Genomic DNA, 21,345 nt, shown 5'->3' with positions numbered 1-21,345 from the left:
CACACACACACACACACAGCTACCTTGTCTCAGCCACTGCACACACATGCACACACTCTCGGGCACACACACACAGACACACACACACACACACCTACCTTGTCTCAGCCACTCAACCTCATCCTCAGTGATGAAGCTGCACAGAGCTTTGGACATTGCCAAGCGTATGGCTCCTGCCTGCGCCGATCTCCCTCCTCCAGAGACTGTGCAGGTTACATCGTGTTTTTCCAGCCGGTCCAGGAAGTGGAAAGGGAACATCAGCTGTTCTCTACGGCACAGCACAATACATGGATTAAGGCTCCCATGAAGACAGAACTTTGTGAATGGTTACACAAACCACATGATGCCTGCTGTGGTTACACTACTCACAGAAACACGGATCCTCCTGAGGTTTGGAATGCTTTGCTTATGCATGGTTCAAAGATTTTTTTTTGGGGGGGGGGGTATGTTTGGGACAGGGTAGAGTAGTGTACTTACAGAAACTCCTGCTGTTTATTGATTATCTCATGAGAACCTTGAAAGTTGTGAAAATCACCCTGTAAGGAGCCTTACAGCTGGGGAGCACCATTAACCTGCTGAATCCACCTTTGGATTCAACAATCGGGTATAAATTAATAGGCCTTCTCAAGAAATACATAGCCAATACCATTTGGCTTTCCTAAATGTTCTGTTCCTGCATAATGTGTGACGCTGTTTTCAAAGTGACCACACCACAGTGAACACGCCTCCCTTTCTCTCACCCCAAGTTACCTCCTCCCATACTTGTCTCAGATGCACACACAGGCAGGCCTGCTCCTTCAGGACCAGCGAGCAAACCAAAGGTAGGTACCCAGGAGCAGCCCCACAAGCATGGTCCTGAGCCTCAGGTGAACAAGCACCCGCTAAACACCATTTTTGTCAGTATGATGCTCACTGCCATCTCTGCAAAAGAATTGGGTTCTGCTACTTTGCCTTTACCTCTGCTAAGTTCTTAAATTATTTATTTACCCAAGGCCTCATGTGAACTGGGCAAGCACTCTCCCTGAGCTACACTTCTGGAACTTTTATTTAGACTGTAGCTTCTAGAAGCCCAAATAAAACTGACTTTACATTTAGCTGAGAGCTGAAGCAGCTGGAGAGTCAAATGCAACTTTCACACTATGTGAGAAAAGCTGTGGTCCTGCAAGCAACCCACAGAAGCACTTCCAGGCAATGGCAAACTGTATTTGTAATAGCACATCCAAGGATGGGCCAATCCTACAGTACATAAACCTGCCCTGCTCTGACAGAATACTTAAGCCAGCCAAACAAAACTAGCTATGCCACTGCAAGCAGTAGCCATATTATAAAAACTAAGAAAACCAGAGACTGATAACCAAATTTTGCCACTGCAGGACAGAGTGGGGTTGTCCCCCACATACACTGAGGAAGTCCCTGCATCACCTGACAGGAAGTGTAGTGCAAAGAAATGAAGCTATAAAAGAGGTGTAGACAACCATTTGTTTGGACCGTCAACATTTATCTGTCTCAATTTTTAAAAATTATTTATTTTCACTTTTATGTGCATTGGTGTTGTGCATGCATGTAAAACTGTATGAGGGCATCAGATCTTGGAGTTACAGTCAGTTGTGAACTGCCATGTGGATGCTGGGAATTGAACCCGGGTCCTCTGGAAGATCAGTCAGTGCTCTTAACCATTGAGCCATCTCTCTAGGCCCCAATAACTTTTTTTTTTCTTTTTTAAAAAGTATTTAATTATTTATTTTTTGTATATGAATGCTCTGTTTTCATGCCAGAAGAGGGTGCCAGATCTCAGTACAGAAGGTTGTGAGCTACCATGTGGTTGCTGGAAATTGAACTCAGGACCTCTGGAAGAACAGCCAGTGCTCTGAACCACTGAGCTATCTCTCCAGGCCGCTCTGTCTCAATTCTTAAGGTTTTAATATTCCCAAACATATGCTTTATATAAGCACTAGACCAAAATTCAGAGAAAACAAATTACATAATAAAATTTCTGGAGCTACATTAGAGTAATGGAGGCAGACTGGTCAAGGTAAAAAAGATGACCAAGAGTCTGCAGAAGCTGGAAGTTGGGATACTACGTGGAAAAGACAATCTACAAACCCCACCCAAAACTTTAACAATTGGCAATAATGGTTCCACTGGTGCCAATTTTAAGGAAATGGGACTGTAAACCAGCACATACTATGAGATCCATCAAAGGAAATGACTTCACAGCTCTGCCTCTTCTCTCAGGAGCATCTATGAGCTCCTTAATTACAAGAACCACACTTTGTTTTGGCTGTACGAACTGGCATACTTTAAACAGTTATAAATAAACGGTTTCTTCTGAACGCTACTCCTCTGGGACCAAACACAGACACTTATTTTTGTGTAGCTGCTTTAAATGCAAGCCTGTTCCTTCTGCTACATGGTTAGCACATATATCAGTGAGTACTGCTTTCCAGAAAGGTTATCAACTTTTCTTTATCCCAAAGTACCTCACACACATCAATCCATGTTTGAGCAAATAATAATTTTTAAAAATCTGATGACACTAGGAAGGCAAATTAGTTTCCTTATAATCCGCTCTCTGTCTGTAAAAACCGCAGCCCTTACAGAAATAGCCCTGGAAGGGTGAAGGGCCCAGTGACTTCAGGATGAGCAGCTCAGCGCCCTCTGCCAAGCTGGAGGCTCCCTGACGGAAGCTGCACAGCTAAGAAACAGGCCCTGATCCTTGCTTCTGTTGTCTCCATTGCTCAGCGGTCTTTCCACTGCTGACTAGTAATGACCAGCTCTCCTTCTCTGAAAAGAGGCTATTCATGGCTGACAGGGTGTCCCTTAGTCCCCACAGCTACTTCAGGTCAATCAGAGGGTCTGAGTGTCCTTCCCCACTAAGAGCAGTGCCAGACCTCCCAAACAGAAATCCTTTCAGAAGGCACTGACGTCTAGTCCATACCTAGGACAAGACAGAGACACTGCTGCTGGCTGACTTCAGACTAAAAGCTGAAGCTGCCAGGAAGCTGCCAGGAGTGGTGAATGTGCCTTTAATCACAGTGTTTGAGAAGTAGAGGCAGGAGGATCTTTCTGAGTCTAAGGCTTATCTGGGTCTCAGAGCAAGTTCCAGGCCAAGCAGAGCTATGCAATATCTCAAAAGCATGAGATACGAGGGGAACATGAGTGGGTGTGAGTGCGTGTGTAAAAGATTTACATTGTAGCTGAATTGCCAGAGCAAGCTATGCTGAACGTTGCTGTTAGACCATCAGGAATTGCATCTGAACATCAAGTAACAGGCAGGCCGCCCACCAACTGCCACTCCTTGCTGTTGCTAGTGAAGCCACCGCTCTGCGCTGTGGGCCCCTGGCCTTCCCTAAGCTTCTTCCATCTATTTCAGTGTGGGTGATCGCAGAGTAAAGAACCAAGTCCTTCTTGACAGAGGAACACATACAAAGACAAGAAACGCACATTTCCTGAGGTAGCTACTACTCTGTCACTTCAGGAGAACCCTTGCTTCCTCACACAAGCATGGTGTGAGGAGCTCAGCCCCTTTATGCATCAGCACTCTCCGGAAACAAAGTAGAAGCTAGGAGACAGGCCTTAGCTCCTGCTACACAAACCCACTCCTGAAGTGATAACCATCATCAGGAAGAGCTCTACATGGCGGCTCCCTCAGAGCTCCAAGGGGAGGAGAACAAGCGGACCAAAGATGTCCAATGCCTGTTAGGACAATGTCAACCTCTCTGGGATAACACACACAGCATCATCAATGGAGCAAAACTTGTATTTTGACTTTACACACCCCAGGTTTCTTTGCTTCCTCTATACATGTACAATTAACTCCCCCAGCAGGAGAAAGCTGAAGGGGACACAGCAGACATTTCATAATGTTTTCTCTGCAGTGTAAGCCACAGAGACCTGCTCTTACTTCCCCTTGCTTTTCAGCCTTGTCAATTAAGGAGCCAGAGTTGGTTGCTGGGGTTGCTGCTTTCTGTGAACACCTGTCTTCTCGTCAGAAGGTGTGCTTTCCTTATGTTTTGGCATACTCTGCATTTCAGAACGCGAGATAAGCCTCACAATATTCAAATTCCAGTGGGATCCGACAAAATGAGTCAATTAATAGGGGCTTCTAGGAATGTTTTTCTAAAAATCTGAAAAACGACCTAGAAAAATAGCAATAGTTTTTGTTTAGCTGGTTTCTTAGTACAGAGAAATAATCCTTCAGATAAACATTCAGAAAACTGCGGGTCTTCTTAATTATGATGATGAATTATAAAGCATGCTTTTCTTAAAAAGCAGGAATCAAACCCACACCTGTCCTGTGTGACGGGAAAGTAAAGCAGATAATCAACTCCGTTCACGTGGATCTTCCCACTTCCATGCTCATAGACAACGGCCTCTGCTGTGGCGCTCTTCCTCCTGCCTGCAGGGATGGAAAAGCCATGAGTGGTTCAGGGTCCTGCCTCAGAGGGCCAGAGTAAGATCACTTTCCCTACCATGTGAGCCTGCAGAGAGAGAGTTCTAGGTAACAAAACTGACTGTGAGGCAACTATGTTCTTCAGTTCCATTTCAGAAACGCAAATGATTTAAAATTTGTTTCAAAAACCAAGTCATTTGCATTCATTTGTCTTGCTACAGAAACAGCAATCACCTCATATTACGTTTCTTATAATAAAAATGAATCAAGCCGGGAACAGTGGTGCACGCCTGTAATCCCAGCACTCTCGGAGACAGAGGCAGGTGGATTTCTGTGAGTTAAAGGCCGGCCTGATCTACACAACTGGAAGAGTGGACAGGAATCCTTAAGAGAGGTGACATTCAAAGGTAACTTGAAAAATCAATGAGGTTAAATCTTTAAGAAAATCTCAAAAGGAACGTGTCTACCGCCACCCTCACGCCCTCCTAACCCAGGAGAGTGGGGCTGAGGCCTCGGGCTTTCCCGTTAAATGTTTAAGTCTGAAACGCAGATTCACTGAGCATTTGCAGTTCTGAGAACAATCCCTTATCACAAATATTTTGTTGATTCTACCAGTTGAAAACATGAAGTAGTTTAATGATTGCATAGCTGTGGGTCCGCTCTTTCTCTTGCAACATTCTAAGTTCAGTTTAAAGAACAGCCCCCACCCATAGGACCTTAAAATTAGGAAACCCAATGTAGCATAGCAATGACCAACAAAGCAAATGGGTCCTGGAGAGCAACAGCATAAGAACAAGCAGCGTGTGAGTCCTGACTGGAGAGCCGAAGCCTCGCTGTGGAGGGTCATTACCTGTGCCGGTGCTGAAGGCCAGGCCTCGCCCGTCATATTGCACAGGTTCAATCAGTTGCTTTTTTGATTGAATAGTTATACTTCTGCGGAACTTCTGCACAAATTCTTCTTCGGCAGGACCGCATGGCAATGTCAATAACTTTTCCAGCAGTCGAATGAACTGCGCATACTGCAGACAATAGAATTCATTAGAAGCAGCAAGTGTAATTGCATTTGCTAAAGTTTTGCTATTTTTGTATACTTGATCTTTCCAATGCTGCTTGTCTTGATGAATTTTGACAGGATGACACTTCTGCATCTTCATGCTGCTTTAAAACAGCGTGCGGATGCATCCCTTTCTCCATGGGTCTTTAGTACTTAAGCTTTCCTCTCAAAAAACAAAGGGATTTATCATTCAAAAATCATTTTCTCTGCATTAGGAAATTATGAAATTGATATTTAAATTTATTTTAAAAATATTTAGATTATCTTCAAAAGAATAACTTCTATTCGGTCAATAAAAATGCTTCAAAAGGAACATTAGAAATATTTTCCAGTCAGTTATAAATAGCAAAAGTCTGATTTTGAGAAAATGTTCTCCTTAAGTTATATTTCATAATACATTTGGCAAATATATTTTTGGCTGTTCAAGCTGTGTTACTTTAATGTTTATGATTTCCTTTAAAACCGAACAATCAAGCTATTTAAAAATTCAAGAGATACTTGACTTAAAGGGCAACCTCTTGAAATAAATTATCCTTGCTACTCTGTGCATTTTTTTTTAATAGTTCTTGAACATGTGATTAGAAAGTAAACAACTTGGTATTAACCCTTAAAATTAGAAGTCAGAATAATCACTCTGGAGTGTCTGTGGAGAAGGAACAACTACACTTAAGAGCCTTAGTTAATATGGATCGTGGAGCCCAGATTTTGATGACTTATTTGTTCCTTGCCAACCCCAAAGTCACACCCAACTTTGCCACACTCGCCTTTCCGGGGAAAGCCATCAATGACAACATGAAATATTTAAGAATCTCACCATTTTGATGAGAATTTAAACAGCTGTTGATATACAACGTCCTGGAGACAGGAATAAAAGGGAAGGCATGTACATTCCAAGCCAGGGTCCATGGTCCATGCTGCTAGGCTTTCCCGCTTCCCCCCCGTTACACAGCTGTCTTTGCAGTAAGCTGTTCTCAAAGTTCCTTCTCAAGGACCTTAACAAACCTTCAGTGGGTCACTGCATATGACACGGCTTTGCTCACGAACTAGGCTATGGTTCAGGAGGCCACCGTCTACTACCACTACCCTCAGCTCTCTCACAGACACACGTTCCAGGACTTCTGCTAATATCAGACACTCTGAAAGCATAGAGGGTTACCACCTAAGCTGTGGTCTGCTCTCATAGCTATATGCTTAGAGAACGCCTTAGAGAACTTCCAAAATGAAAAAAGCAGACAGAAATCCACAAATTTTACAAAAATCAAAGTGGTGGCTGAAAAACAGGAAGAAAATGAAATGATGCATTCACTGAAGAAGCAGATCTTTCCAATTCAATTCCTGCACAGCAGGGCTCCGCAGTCAAGATCCTACCAATCACTTCCAGAACTGCCACCAGCAAAGTCCCTGACACCTTGTCTAAGCAAACTGCAACTTTCCCAGCCACTGACATCTCCAGTATTAAATGAGAACAAGCGATGGACACAACTTAAACCCTGTAGGTTGGCAAGGCATCATCAGTACTAGCCATTGGCACAGCAGGGCCTATTGAGTATAAATTTACATCTAAATATGTAACAAGTCCAACCTCCTCTGATAATGCTGAGCGACATTAGAAAACTCAACACAACAAACACAATTAAGTGTTCGTTGCCCCTAAAGCGGGGCCACGAACTTTACAGGGCACAGTCACTGAGGGAGTTTTTTCACCTTGGATTCCTGGGTGGCTCTCCAAGGATTCTATGTCAGATCTGGGGTGAGTTTTAGAAAAATATAGCCATGAGCCAGCATTCTAAAGTGTCTGTGAAACAGCTGATGTGTAGCTCCTAAGATAAAATCCACTGCCCGTGTAGACCAGGCATATGAATGAGGTAAACCAGGAGATTACAGATGGCTGAATCCTTTTCTACTTGATGGCTCCTTGTATTCATTATTAGCTTATAAAATTAACTACTGGCCTTACTGAAAAGACCAAAAACCAACATCTGCTTTGCTCCCTAAAACAACTGGTAGGGAGACATGAGAGCACTTTCAGAAGGAAGAGGAGGATCTGGAGACGAGACGTGACACTTTCCTGACTGCAGAATCAACAAGGGCTGTATAAGAACAAGGGTAAGTGTCTGGGGACACCTGGCTCTGAGGAGCATCACTATTAGGATCTTAATACAGCAATTGTCTGCATTCTCATGACACAGGTCCCCTTAAATTAAAAAGATTAATTACTCACATCTTGATCTGACAGTTTTTCCACTAACATTTCTTCTAGTTCCTCCTTAATCAGCCATCTGCTGCCAATCAGGTCTCTGTTAAAATATCACATATATTTTTAATTAAGCATGCAATTAGAGTTCTATCACAAAAGATTCTACACACAGTAGCAATTTATGATGTGGAGACACATTTTCATGTTATTCAGGAGTACTCCCGCATACACCATTTTGGAGAAGTACTCCATTTCCTCAGTCTACTTTAGAAAAGACACTGTGAGCAAACATTTTATTTTAAGCGTTTCATGTGTTATTACAAAACTTCAGTTAAAAGTTACCAGACTCCCTAAAGCTTGAAACTGTGCCTAAGTAATTTACTCAGAAGACATACACAGTACAGTGTTTTCCTATCAACTGAGGTAGTAATAAAGTCCCAATTAAAACAAAACAAATAATAACAACAAAACCCCAAAGCCACAGCCACAAGCTGAACAAGTCAACTAAGACATCTTCTGTACAACAAATATGTGAGCAGGTCCGTCCAAAGCTGGATGCACAGGTTGATGGAGCTGACTGATCAGCTATATACAAAACACTGAGTACATCATAATCCAAAAGAATGATTAAATACCATTTAATCCATATATTTGTAATGAGGTAACATAAAAAATAAGCTCTGCATGCTTCCCCTTAAATAAAAATCACACATTTAGAAGCTTAACTTTAGTGACTAATGCTGAAATACTGTGCAAACTTCAGGCCTCATGTTACTAATGGAAGACAAGAGCTTACCTGAACTCAGTTTTTTCTGAAAGTGGATCTCTGTGTTTTTCTAGCTGGAGGACCTTTCCATATACTTCCTAAGGCAAACAAGATACACAGCTAACATGAGAGGGATGGTACAATGTTCTTGATAATATATTTTGTCATTTTTGAGTACCCCTTATGCTAGTGCCCCTTCCTCAATCTAGTTTCAGAGTATATATGATGAAAATGTGTTTTAGTAAAACTAGTTCTCCTCTGAACAAAGGGGCGGAAATTTCAATGAGAGTTTACACTTACTTTAACTAACTTAAAAATGTCTGTAACAACTTCTACATTTCACCTCCCTGAGTATGGTTAAAACAACAAAACTCCTGAAAACTATGTCTTTTCCTGCAGTTTCACAAATAGGATACAAATTTTTCTTAAGAAAAAAGTCCTAACTTATATGCCCTTTAGACCCAGTGAATTTATGACACCTATAGCTTAGTGACTAAACTCAGAACTGATCATGCTAAGCAAATGCTGTCACTGGGCTTCTCCACAGCTAACACAACATTGTTAAAACAGTGTTTCTCAACCTGTGAGTCACAACCCCACAGGGACTGTTGAACAACCCTTTCACCATCAGAAAGCACAGATATTTACATTACAATTCATAACAGCAATGAATTTACAGTTATGAAGTAGCAATGAAAACAATTTTATGGTTGGGGGCTGCATCAGGAAGGTTGAGAAAAGCTGCATTAGGGTGAAACCCCAAGTAGTAGCAGACCAAAATGTTTTCAGCACACTAGTTTCTAAAAAGCAGTTCTCAAGACTTCTCAACACTCTCAATAGGTTAAGCCTTCCATGACAGGAAGCTCCCTCATGTTTACCAAGTGGACAGACAGCATGTCAGCGTGCAAGTGGCACTGCCTGAGCTGGTGCTTCAGGCAAAGAAGGAGTCGGCTAGTTTTGGACTTGAGACTGCAACGGCTGGAGACATGATCTTCAAAGGCAGACAGGGATATGTGACTTATGAGAACACTAGCTCAGAACACACCTTCCTCCCCTTGAAGGGGTTTCTTTAACTTTCTACATTAACCAAGACAATTACTCTAACACTAGCTGTAAGTACTGCAACACTGTAACACGGTAGCAAATGTAACACTGAAACCACTTAACACGGTAACAACTGTAACACAGCAACTACTGCAACACTGTAACTACTGTAACACCGCAACTACTGCAACACTCTACTGTAACACCACAACCACTGTCACTGTGGTAATACTGTGACCACGGCAACACCGTAACTACTGTGACACTGTAACACTGAAACTACGGTAACACAACTACTGCAACACTAACTACTGTAATAGGCAACACCGTAACATGGTAACACTGTAACTACTGTGACACCTGAACTATGACGCTGCAACTACTGTAACACTGCAACGACGGTAACACTAGCTGTAATTGCTGCAACACTACCTACTGTAACACTGTAACTACTGTAAGACACCTCAAAATCCAGGCTGGTGAATTCACCATTTTCAATGGCTTTCAAGCAGTTTTCACTAAATTTTTTTTTTCAGATTTCTATGTATTATTGTGTAAGCATGTATGTGGTTGGTATGTGACTCCATGTGGGAAGGCCAGGGGATGCCTCTGAAGAGCCTGCTCTCCCTTTCCATTTCCACGTGGGTTTCAGGGATTTAACTCAGCAAGTGCCTTCACTCCAAGCCATTTTGTCAGCCTAATTTTCACTTTAAGTCTATATTTTCCTATAACCATTCTTTCACGACACCATTTTCTTCTGGTGATGTTTATACTCATAACTACTCACATATGATTTTGTAAAGAAATGTAAAAGAAAACATGGCAAGTGTGCATTAAATGTCAAGCACAGTGAGTTCTGCTCACTGATGACCAATGTCTGGACTGGGCAAAACCCAGTAACTTTCTGCTCCTTGGGCTTCTTAAGCAAGAGGTTCTGGGACATGATTCCAGAGCCTCTAGCACACAGCCACATCTACACTGACCAACTCTCCAAGCTGCATACACTCTTTTCATAAGAAAAAGAATGCAAAGAACTTAGCACAGTGCCCAGCCTATAGCAATGGCCAAAAATGCTTCCAACAGTCAAATCAGTGAAAGCACTGTTAATGTTCTACTTCCATGGATTCTCTTAGTGTTTGAAACGGTTCTTCAGAGTTTGCCTTGTGGTTAGCTAAAAACATCGGTTCTCTGGGAAGTAAATTCTATAGCTTCAATTCCCTGAAGAAATGTGTTCCGATTTGCATAGAAAAATCATTGGGGGCATAAAATATGCCAGGAACTGTCAACATCACACATTATCACTGGTAGCTTTTGGTATATTATTACATTTCTACTTAATTTTTAAGGGACACTAGAGAATTCGAATGACCCCACCTAACTAAGCTTATATACTGTACTTAATAGTGTAATTTCAAATATGACAGGAATAACCCAGATGTGAAATGCTGAATCATTAATCACAGCTATGATTAATATTTCATAAAATCAAAGCAAGCCTATCCACCCCTTGTGCCACCCGATTTCCATAATGTATGAGTCAAATTTGGAAGGTGCCTTAATTTGAAAATACCAGATGCTCAGGGTGAGAAAAGGAATTCTTAAACCAAAAACCCTTCCTGGAGCCTGAGCAGCATGACTCTCAGTATCCTTCCACAATTTGTTTGGGTTATACTAATCATGTAGAAATTCCAGTTTTAGGAAGGGTCAACAAATGACAGTCCACTGGAAGGGCAGCGTAGGAAAAGTCAGTTGTATCTGGCATACAAAATAGTAAGCAACAGTAATTGCCATTGTAGACTGCTCAATCACTGACAGTTCATACTCTGTTAAAGAATCACAGAGAATTAATATTTCAGTAATAATCACCTCAAGTGTTTTGACCGCTGGTGTAAACAAAAATTACACAAAATAAGCACCAATGTAATTCAGAGAGGTTTTGATGTACCTCAAGTTGCAATTGACTCGCAGACCTGTGCCACCCCTCTGTGAATGGTCTACCTATCCAAAAGGTCATTCAAAACGAAACCACAAGAGTCCTCGCCACATGTGCCACTCTGCGAAGTCCACTGCCAGCAGCAAGGACATCAATGCTTACAACTAGTATCTCAGACTTTTACTTCTCAAATTAAAGCCATTCATTATAGTATCTGAACCACTACAAAAGAAATGATCCCATCAAATTAACAGAGGCAGCAAGTTAAATCCTATTTTTAAAACATTTTTTTCCTAAATGCATGCTTTGAGTATATAAGGGATACAATAGAAATTATTCATATACTAAGAAAATGTGCATTAAAGGTACCTGAGTACTGAACACACACACACACACACACACACACACACACACACACACGCACACGCACACGCACACGCACAATGGTATACAGCTTTTTAAAAACAATCCCTCCATGCAGTTGTCAAACAGTTACTTGGTCACAGCTGTTTTTAATTGCATTTTTAAAGACAGCAGCACAAGATCCAAGAGGTTTAAACATTCACCAAATGGTCACAAGGAACATCTAGAAACATTTAAGCCAAGTACAAAAGCCATAGCACCTTGTCCCAGGACGCTGGCTTGCTGTCTTTAGTGGCCCAATCAAGCAGCCCACTCTAGAGGCAGAAGAATCTCTGAAATGCCAGTGACTTTTTCACAAGGCAAACAGACCCTGTTTATAAAACGTATACAGATCAGAGTGACAGCTTTTCATTCTTCCTTTGTACTTCTTTTTTAAATTTAGCCCAACAGTATAAGTATATAATGAGCTATTTAGTCCTTCATTTCCCGTGTGTGTGTGTGTGTGTGTGTGTGTGTGTGTGTGTGTGTGTGTGTGTGTGTGTATGGGGGTGGGGGTGGTCAGGAACCACATAGTTCCATCAATTTAAAGTAGCATTCTGAAAATATTCCATTAGCTGCAAAATATAGGTGAAGTTTCTACATGATACTAAGTTTCTACTCTGGTTTTCACAGTTTTATGTCTGATCTCTCCTAAAGGTCTGAGTGAGCTCTGCTTATGTAAAGATTCTTGAATGCTGAGTTATAGCAGGCCTAAAACCAAGGGTTTATCTCCATGCTTTGGAGAAAGTGTATCTGAGTAATGATGGCAAGCACAATTTACAGACTTCACTATTTTGCATAACCTGTCCTAGCATAGGTTTCATGAGATATCAAAAGCATATGGGTACAAAGGACTGCAGGCCATATCTCTTGAGTAACAAGGTTTAAGACGTACAGATTCCTTTATTCACAATCTTTCCTGAGGTACTTACTAAGTACCCTCTTAGTAGAAGTCCCCGGCGTACAACATGCAACACTTCCAAAGTCTACCCACTAAGTCTCAAGTTCTTTCTTGAAAGCATTTCAGGGAAAGGGCACTCCAGTCATGTCTTAGTAAATAAATTTGACAAAGGGGCCCCCGTAGTGAGAATTTTGGTTTCTTTGAAATCACAGAAATGTTGTATGAATATGTTTTTGTTTTAATCCCAGGTGTGGGATATGGGACTGCTGCAGAATGTCTACAGCAGCCATGGTTTGTCTTGTGCTCTAGCAGGGGCATGATCCTGCCAGCTGAAAACAAATTTACATTTGAAATTCTGGGGACCCTGCAGAGGGCCTATCAATGCCAGAGACCCAAGAGCAGCTACTGCCACCCCTGTTGCTCTTGCTGGCTGCTATAGTGCTTGTTGCTGGGTAGGGATAGCCTGAATACAAAGATCAAACTTGCCCCAAGGAGCAGGAAGTAATCTAATCGACACCCCTTTTCTCTCTACTCTTCTTTCTCTCCTATCTTGTGTCAGGAGGTTGGAAGGATTTGGGGTGGAGAAGGGTAGTAGGAAAAGGAACCCAATAAAGTAACCAAAAATAATTCCTGCAGGGTCCCCATGTCAGAGTCAGATAACCACATCCCATAGTGAGCAAATGACTTTGTTACAGTCTGGATACTATTTTCTCCGGCAAACCAGGGCCCATGTATGAAGGCTTTGTTTCCAGGGTGGAAGATGACACCTAACGGAAGCTACGGAATCTGGCCATTGACGCACAACTCTGAAAGGAACCATAGCCCCTGGTCTCCTTTATTTTTCACTTCTCTATTGCAAGATGAACAGTCCTCTGGCACATGTCCAAAAGAATAGTGGTCAGCTTACCATTAACTAAAATTCACAAAATTGTGCCAAAGAAACATCTTCTTGTTATCATAGCTAAGTTAAACACAAACAAAAAACAAGGCCCAAAAACCTAACCCAACTCTCAACTTCTAGTAAGTGCTCCCCAAAACACAGTCCATTACTACATCTGCCACCAAGACAGTCATCTTGGGCAGGCTTACGCTGTTCCAGGAGAGCAGGGCGAAGGCGACAGGCTGCAGCCGCCTACACGCCTGGCCCAGCCCTCTGACCATCCCACTGAGTCATACATACAGGGTCTCTCTAGACCAGCCATGGCTTGCATATCTGCTCTACAGCAATTCCATTTCGCAGTGCTAGGGATAGAGCCCAGAGCCTCACATTTTTTAGGTAAGTGGTGTGCCACCAAGCCATTGCCCTACTTTCTTTTTACAAACAAACACATAAAACATCCTTAGAAATGCTTCTCTGTCCTATAACTTTGCTCAGCTTTTTCAGGAAAATTCTTTTATTTTCTCTCTTTCCTTCTGTTCTTGAAATCTAGGCTGCAGCTTCTCATGCCTGAGGAGTATACATGTCTTACTGTTTAAATGGCTGCTGAGGGAATGGAAACCATAAATTTTCAGTAAAGAAGGCAGGTCCAGGCAATGCTGTCAAGCACCTAGGCCCTTTCAGCTATTCAGTGCCACTCTGCAAAACCCAGAAAGTCTCTTACCTTTTGAAACCACTTTTTGTTGTTTAAGAAGTTGTGTCAAGATGGTTTTATACTTCTTTATTAAATATGTACATCTTGCTAACTGAAGACACAGGAATCACTAGATCCAGAGCAAAACTGGGGGTCCAATTGACCTATAAATGAACCCTCAGAGTGTGACAAAGTAGGAGCACCCCACAGATCAGAAAGATTTCCTTCACTTTACATGTTTCCATCATATTTCATTTCCTGATAGGAACAAATAAGCTACATGTTTCTTTTCATTGTCGCATTTTCTCAAAAATTTCACTACTTCCTAAAAAATTGATGAGCCAACTGTACATGAACTGGAAACAGTATCCACTAAAGCATCATATACTAGCCCCCTCTTTTAGATTTGAGACAGGGTCTTGCTAAATTTCTCTATTGGCAGACCAGACTGACCTTGAGTTTGCAGCAATTCTCTTGCCCCTGCCGTATAAATGCCGAGGTTATATGCATGTGTCATGCCAAGATATATACTGCTTTTACTCTTTTTTTTTAAAGGCAGCATCTTTCTATGTAGTCCTGTCTAGTCTAGAACTCACTATGTAAACCAGGTTGGCTTCAAACTCAGAGATCCACCTGCCTTTGCCTTCCAAGTGTTGGGATTAAGATATGTCTCACCATACCTAGCTTATATTCTGTTCTTAAATGCAGTGTGCATTAGGGCTGTCTTAGACTGGCTATAAAGAGGTATACATACTTACTATGCAAACAGCCTTCTATACTAAAAAGACTCAGCTCAACTGCAGGCAATAAGAAAGGTTAATGGAGCTCAGAAAGGTCTCCTCACATAACTGCACAGAGGCATGAGATCAGTTTCCTTGTCCAAAGTCTGACCATGGACTGCCCTGCCTCACACAATAATAGCCAGTCACAGACATGAATGAGAAAGGCTGCTTGGCTGAGTGTCTTTTTCCCTTTTTCCCTGAGTGTCATCCTCACAGAAAACTATACTGGCAAAACCAAATGGTAGCAACAAAGCTTCATTCCTGAGGCTTTGCAGTCAGCCAGTCTACAGAGGCTGTTTCCCGTGCTGCCTGGGGACAGAGGGAAAATACCCCCACTGCAGGACGTTAGAGAACAAAGGAGAGCAAGCCTGCGAACTGGTCTGTTTCAGTTGGACTTGGTGTGCAGTGCTCACTTCAGCATGAAAGTGCTTCTGCAGGCTGAGCAGTGAACATGCAGCTGTGATTTCAAAGTCCGAGCACCTCAGAAGCTGCTGATTTGTATGCTTTAAGAGACGACATGGGTGTGACTGCAGCTCTAATTAATGGCATCTGCCGTAAGTGATGCTGATGTACCTGGCCAACATTTAGAATTTCCTGAGTTAACAAAATTTAAAAGCCCAAAGAATTCTTCTATGAGGAATAAAACCCAGCCCGGTCCAGGGGAAGAGCTCTTATTAGTCATATATAATTTGACATTTTGGTCAAAGTATGGTAAAATTCTATCTCGTCAGTTTCTAGAGCAATACTTTTTAAAGCACACAAGCAAACTAAAAATAAAGCCACCTCTTACACAATGTGTAATTTCTTCATTATGATGGAATGCAACAGAATATCTTGCCCTTGGGTTGCTCCATTTCAGCCAAAACAAATGCAAATGGCTTGCCAGATGACAGCTGTTTGATAAGGCTCCTCTGTGAGACCTGTGTGCTTTACTTTTTTCCGTGAAACTTGGGATGAAGGCAGAAGGCAGGAAGAGAATTAATGTAGCATACAGTCTAAAGGCGATGCTACAACCGTGATTAAGTAGAAAAGTTAAAAGGCACAGATTTTCCGCAGCTTCGCTGCGTGCAGCCCATCCGTGTAACAAGTTGACAGGCCTAGCGCGTCAGCTCCATCATCCCCTCCGACAGCTAAAGCGCAGCACTGCACCCCTTTTCAGGGAAATTTGCGTCTGCACCATGAAGCGTTGTACATTATTTCTTAGCACTGCAGGGGGCTCAAGTCCATATGGAACCTTCACAAATATTACCACAGATCAAACCAGCAGCGTTTGGAGGCAGATTTGACATACCTATTTAAATGAGCAGCAGGGGTCCTTGGGCAGCCGCAGGCTGTACGTGGAGCCTCCGTGGAAGCTGGAGCACAGCCCCATTACTCAGCAAAGACACACTCTACATTTGTCATTCATTTCATTTCTGCCAGGGCAAGAAGCTCATTTGCCCAAGGTCAACAAAAAGCAAAAAGAAGGTTTTCTTTTTTTCCCCCAGAAATAAATGTACCCGACAAGTGGGATTTCATCCGTTGGGTTTGTGAAGCACAAGTAAACAGCAGATAGTCCAAAGGCTGAGGAATAAGCGCAGCGGCTACAGCCTCTGACCGAGGATGGGGAAAGCCCCATAAATATTTCTATAGCTTTAAAAATCACATTATGGATAAAACAGAACTTGACATTATGTTCTAAAAATAAAATGGTTCTGTCTTTTAAAAAATGGATACTGGCATCCAACTTTTTTCTCAGTTTTGGGGACTGCCCTCAAATTCGCACACTATCAAACAACTCTCTCTGATGGCAGCAAGGCAAGTTTTCTAGTATACTCGAAGCACAGTAGGACATCAGCGCCTGGCTGCTGTGGCCTAGACTCTGGCGCACACTGCACTGACCAATGGAAGGCCCAACTTTAACAGGAGTAGCAGAAGTGAAGCAGTATCTGTCTGGAGGTAGACAGTCCTGACTGCACCAGGCCCCCTTGGCCAGAGAGGACTTGAACTTGTGAGCACATTCGACTTTCTCTTACGGATGAACATTCTGATGCAATAGCAGAGGCAGCACAAGATTGCTGACACAGAAAGAAGTCTCCAGAATAGCTGTATAGCTTATAATGAATATACTTACATGCATTAATGAATAGTATGACTGTTTGCCAGTATAGAAGAGGAAATGAAACGGACGGCCATCTTCTCCCCACTGGATTGCTAATAAAAACAAAGATGCAGAGATAAAGCAAACTTTGAGTCTAACTACAATATGGGATACACTTGTGATTCAGATTAGCATATCAAAAGTGTCTAAAATATCAAAAGTATTCATACTCAAAATTCATTATTTAGCATATTTTATATGTAAATGTTTAGGAGTTACTGTTTCTTATCAATTAGCATGAAACAATATATTTATTAAATATTTTTATTTAAAAATAAAATAGATTTTATTAAAAAATAGATTTTTCATTTGTTTAAAATAAAATCTCATAAGAAAACTCAAATCACTTTATTAGAATAAAATACTCGGTCCTACATCTTCCAGGTGAAAACTGGCAGTGAGTGCATCCGGACCTCCAAAGGAGGTCCACTGCAGCTCATCTGCTTGTCCTGTCATTTATTCCAACGCCATCGTCACCAACCACTCAGAGCTTAAAGCAGCCACCAACTGAAGGGGCCTCGAAGGAGTCATAGCAGATTCCTTTCATAACCATTGGACAAACTGAGACACCAACTCCCAGTCTTTTGTCTGCTCGCTGCTGAGGTACTTCTGAACCTCACCTGGGTGTAATCCCAGCACCTGAAGCACTGAAAGGAGGATCTGAGTTTTGTGGCAGCCTAGGTCGCACAGGAAAACTCTGTCTCAGGACTTGGTTCTCAGCACTCACATGGCAGCTCTTAACTGTATATAACTCTAGCACCAGAGGGTCTGATGCCCTCCTCCAGCCTCCATGGCACTGCATGAATGTGGCACACATACACACAGGCACATTCAGACTTATAAAATAAAATATTACTAGCTGTATCATCTGTCTATGGTTCTAAAGGGTAATTTTTCTTTGATTGCTTTTTTTTTTTTAAGGTGGGAGATGGTTAAGGTTGATATAGTGCCTCTTTCTGTAGCCTAGGCTGACTTCAGATTCCTGGTAATCTTCCGGCCTCAACCTTCTGAGTTTTGGGACTGTAAGAGTGAATCGCCAGTTTTGGCTTCAGAATTTGGCATATGTTAATGTCTTAATTTAGAATTCATTGTCTGTAAACATCATGGCCAATATTTTTTTAAATGGATTAAAAACCACAAAATTTCCCACGTCTACACGCATATATAAACATGCATTACCATAGTTTTTCTAAGATGGTTTGTATCTCCCCAAATAAAAAGATAGCAAATTCATGGGCTAGCACCATATCAAACCCCATGATTTTTTTTTTTTTCCCTTGTGTGATTTTGGCCACTATGTCACTGGGTGGCAATATCCTCACATAATTTCCGTGTTTTACATTTCAGCCTCAGCTCTTCTGAGGCATAAGCACTTTTTATAAAGAACATGACTTAAAATTTTCAGAGCAATTCCATTTTAATGTTGTGAATTCAGACACCCAAATAATAACCTCACAGTAGCGCTCCAGTACAGTTTCTTGCTTACACTTTATCAGTTTTTCTCGGCAAGCAACCATAGTCCAGGAACAGTGATGGGCTTCCTGGCATTCTTGTAATTTGTTCTGCTGCTAAGGACTGGGCTCAGAGCCTTGCACATGCTAGGTGTGCTCCTCATCACTGATCTACATCCATGGCTTTTGTCTCCTGTGGCTTTGAATTTGCCACATGGTCCTGTGTGCCATTAATTTCCCTAAGTATTTGGTTTTGACCTATTCTTTTAAGACAGTTACTGTGTACATGGTGCTGGGGATGGAACCTCATGCATGCTAGGCATCTGCAGCTGAGCTGCATAAACACCCAGGCCCATGTGTTTCCTCTAAAATTATAATGGTTAAGCTGCCAAAGAACTGTTGATAACTGATGTATGCTGTATCTGAATGCAATGGGATTTAATGACATATTTAAAGATTTGATGTTTCTATTTTGTCATGAAAAGTCCTACTCAAACCAAGAAGGCTTCTTTACATTTGTAGTTGGAACCTTTTTACCAAAAATAAATGGCTTTATTTTATTAATTGTTTTCTCTATGTAAATGTTTTCTCCTTGAATCAAAAGAGAATTACATTAATACATCAACTGGTGTTAAGCCATACTTAAAATTCTGAGAGAAATGCTCTTGTAGTCTCTTAAAGTGTTCTACTTGTGCACTCAGGAGGCAGAGGCAAATCTCTCTGAATTTCAGGCTAGCTGGTCTACATAGTAGGTTCTACGTGAGCTAAGAATATACAATGAACAAAAAAAATATACAAAAAAACCCTGTTTTTTCCAGGTGTTGCAATGAGGGGTAGGGAGTTTTACTTACTTTTTATCTAATTCCTGTCACTACTTGAGCCAAGCTACATGCCCAGCCACTTCCTGTCTAGGCAAATGGGGCAAATAATTGTACCTAAAAAAGCTGTTAGGAAAGTTTTGAGATAAAACATGAAGCACTTAGAATTGTGCCTGGCTTACTCTAAGGTTCAATAAATGCTGTTGTTATATGTTAGAAGAGTTTTCCAATTTGCATGACGTTACTGTTTTATATTCAGACAGTTTAGCTAGCTTATGTTCTTAGAGCAGCCTGTGAAGGCTGCCACTTAAAAATGTTATAGTGGACCACAGAAGCTTCATGTAAAGCACTTGTCTGCCTGGCACACAGGAGACCAAGGTCCACTCACACATTCTCTCTCTCCATCCCCCCTCCCTCAACGAGTGTATTCTACAGAACTTGATGGGAGCTGTCAATACTTCCAAAGAGTGTGTAACTGCAACTTTGCTTCTTTGATCCAACAGTGATAGAGTTCTACTGACTTTAAATCAGAGAACTTAACTGATAAAACTTCTACTCTTGGGGCTTTGCTTATTTTTTCTCAATGTTTCATTTCACTATGCAAAATTGTATTACTATTCGGTAGCCATCTGCATAGAATGCAGACATTCTTTGGGTTTGTGTCTACAGCTACAAAACCATGACACATTATTTGAATTCTTTAGCCTTATTTAACAGCACTGCTTTCTAACCTTTCAAGGCTAAGTGCTTGGAACAGAAAGGCTCAAGGTCATCAAACCCACTACTGAGCAATAGGTTTTATCAATACAAATTAACACTCATGTCTCACTAAACCATCCCCAGCCTCCTCCAATTCCAGGTTGTCTAGTATCAGTGCACCTTCTTGGTTCTGTCATCAACCTGGTATGTATCTTTATTCTCCCCTATATTTTTACCACTTTACAGGAAAGGTGCTTTCCATTAACTCATCCTAGATGCTTCCATCTTTCAATAAACAACGTGGTACAACTACCATAATCTATCTAAATCTAAAGTTCATTGTTACTTTACTAAATGCCTACAAACTGACTTATTGTATAAAAACTACAATAAATTGACAGCAGAAAGCAGAACTTCTGCTATTTCTAAAGGAACACTGTTAAATACACTTAGCTGCAATGTCAGACAGGTCTAGCAATATTGGTGTACTTTCAAAAATCACACACGGGCATTTTGCAAGGGTGGCCTGAAGCTTCTATGTCATATTCCTGCTGCTAGTAATAACGAGAACATAATACTGAGAAACTGGTATGATTTCGAGGATCCAAGAGACCTCAGAGGGCAGAAGAGACAAAACTCTTAAGACATGCTAAGAGAACTAAGGGATGGAGAGAAATAGGCGGGAAGCCTAAAGAATTGGAGCAAAGAGAAGACAGCAAGAAAGGGAAGAATAAATTGCTGCTAGTCCAAACATTAGTCAGAAAAGCCACTTGGTACGAGTTACTGTGTTTCATACAGATTGCAGTAAAAATGACAGCATAGCTTCAAATTTCATGTACACAGCATTCATTCATTTTCCCACAAGCTACTGTGAAACAAATGTTAAATGTTATAATCCATCATATCTAAGAAATGAGAAATAGGAAATATAGGACATTTAGAAAGAGATTTAAAATACTTATAACAAATCCAATATAAAAGTTACTTGAAAGAGCAAAGAGAGGGCTCGGTGAGTAAAGCATCTGCCCTCAAGTCTGATGACCCAGGTTTGAGCCCAGGCACCTACTTGGTGCAAGCAGAGAACCAATTACTCCAAGTTGTCTGCAGATTTCCATGTGTGCATGCCTGTATGCTTATGCAGATGCCTACACACACACACACACACACACACACACACACACACACACACACACA

At 41.5% G+C, this 21,345-nt stretch overlaps 1 protein-coding gene across 3 annotated transcripts in view; it reads right to left on the bottom strand.

Moving 5' to 3' along the window:
- The window catches only part of Mrps9 (mitochondrial ribosomal protein S9), a 47,352-nt gene that overhangs the window by 2,168 nt on the left and 23,839 nt on the right, over positions 1–21,345 (bottom strand). For all 3 annotated transcript variants that reach the window (XM_055607699.1, XM_055607718.1, XM_055607708.1), the window contains 6 exons: positions 17,157–17,236; positions 8,441–8,508; positions 7,669–7,744; positions 5,244–5,412; positions 4,291–4,399; positions 99–268 (listed from right to left, as the gene is read on the bottom strand). In XM_055607699.1, coding sequence (XP_055463674.1) covers positions 99–268; positions 4,291–4,399; positions 5,244–5,412; positions 7,669–7,744; positions 8,441–8,508; positions 17,157–17,236 — 672 coding nt within the window. The remainder of the gene's footprint in view (positions 1–98; positions 269–4,290; positions 4,400–5,243; positions 5,413–7,668; positions 7,745–8,440; positions 8,509–17,156; positions 17,237–21,345) is intronic.

This window comes from Psammomys obesus, unplaced genomic scaffold (assembly GCF_907164565.1).
Source record: "Psammomys obesus unplaced genomic scaffold, mPsaObe1.curated_primary_1811, whole genome shotgun sequence".
NCBI classification, from domain to species: domain Eukaryota; kingdom Metazoa; phylum Chordata; class Mammalia; order Rodentia; family Muridae; genus Psammomys; species Psammomys obesus.
Note: the sequence above shows the minus strand (reverse complement) of the source record. Positions and strands in the feature narration are given on the sequence as shown.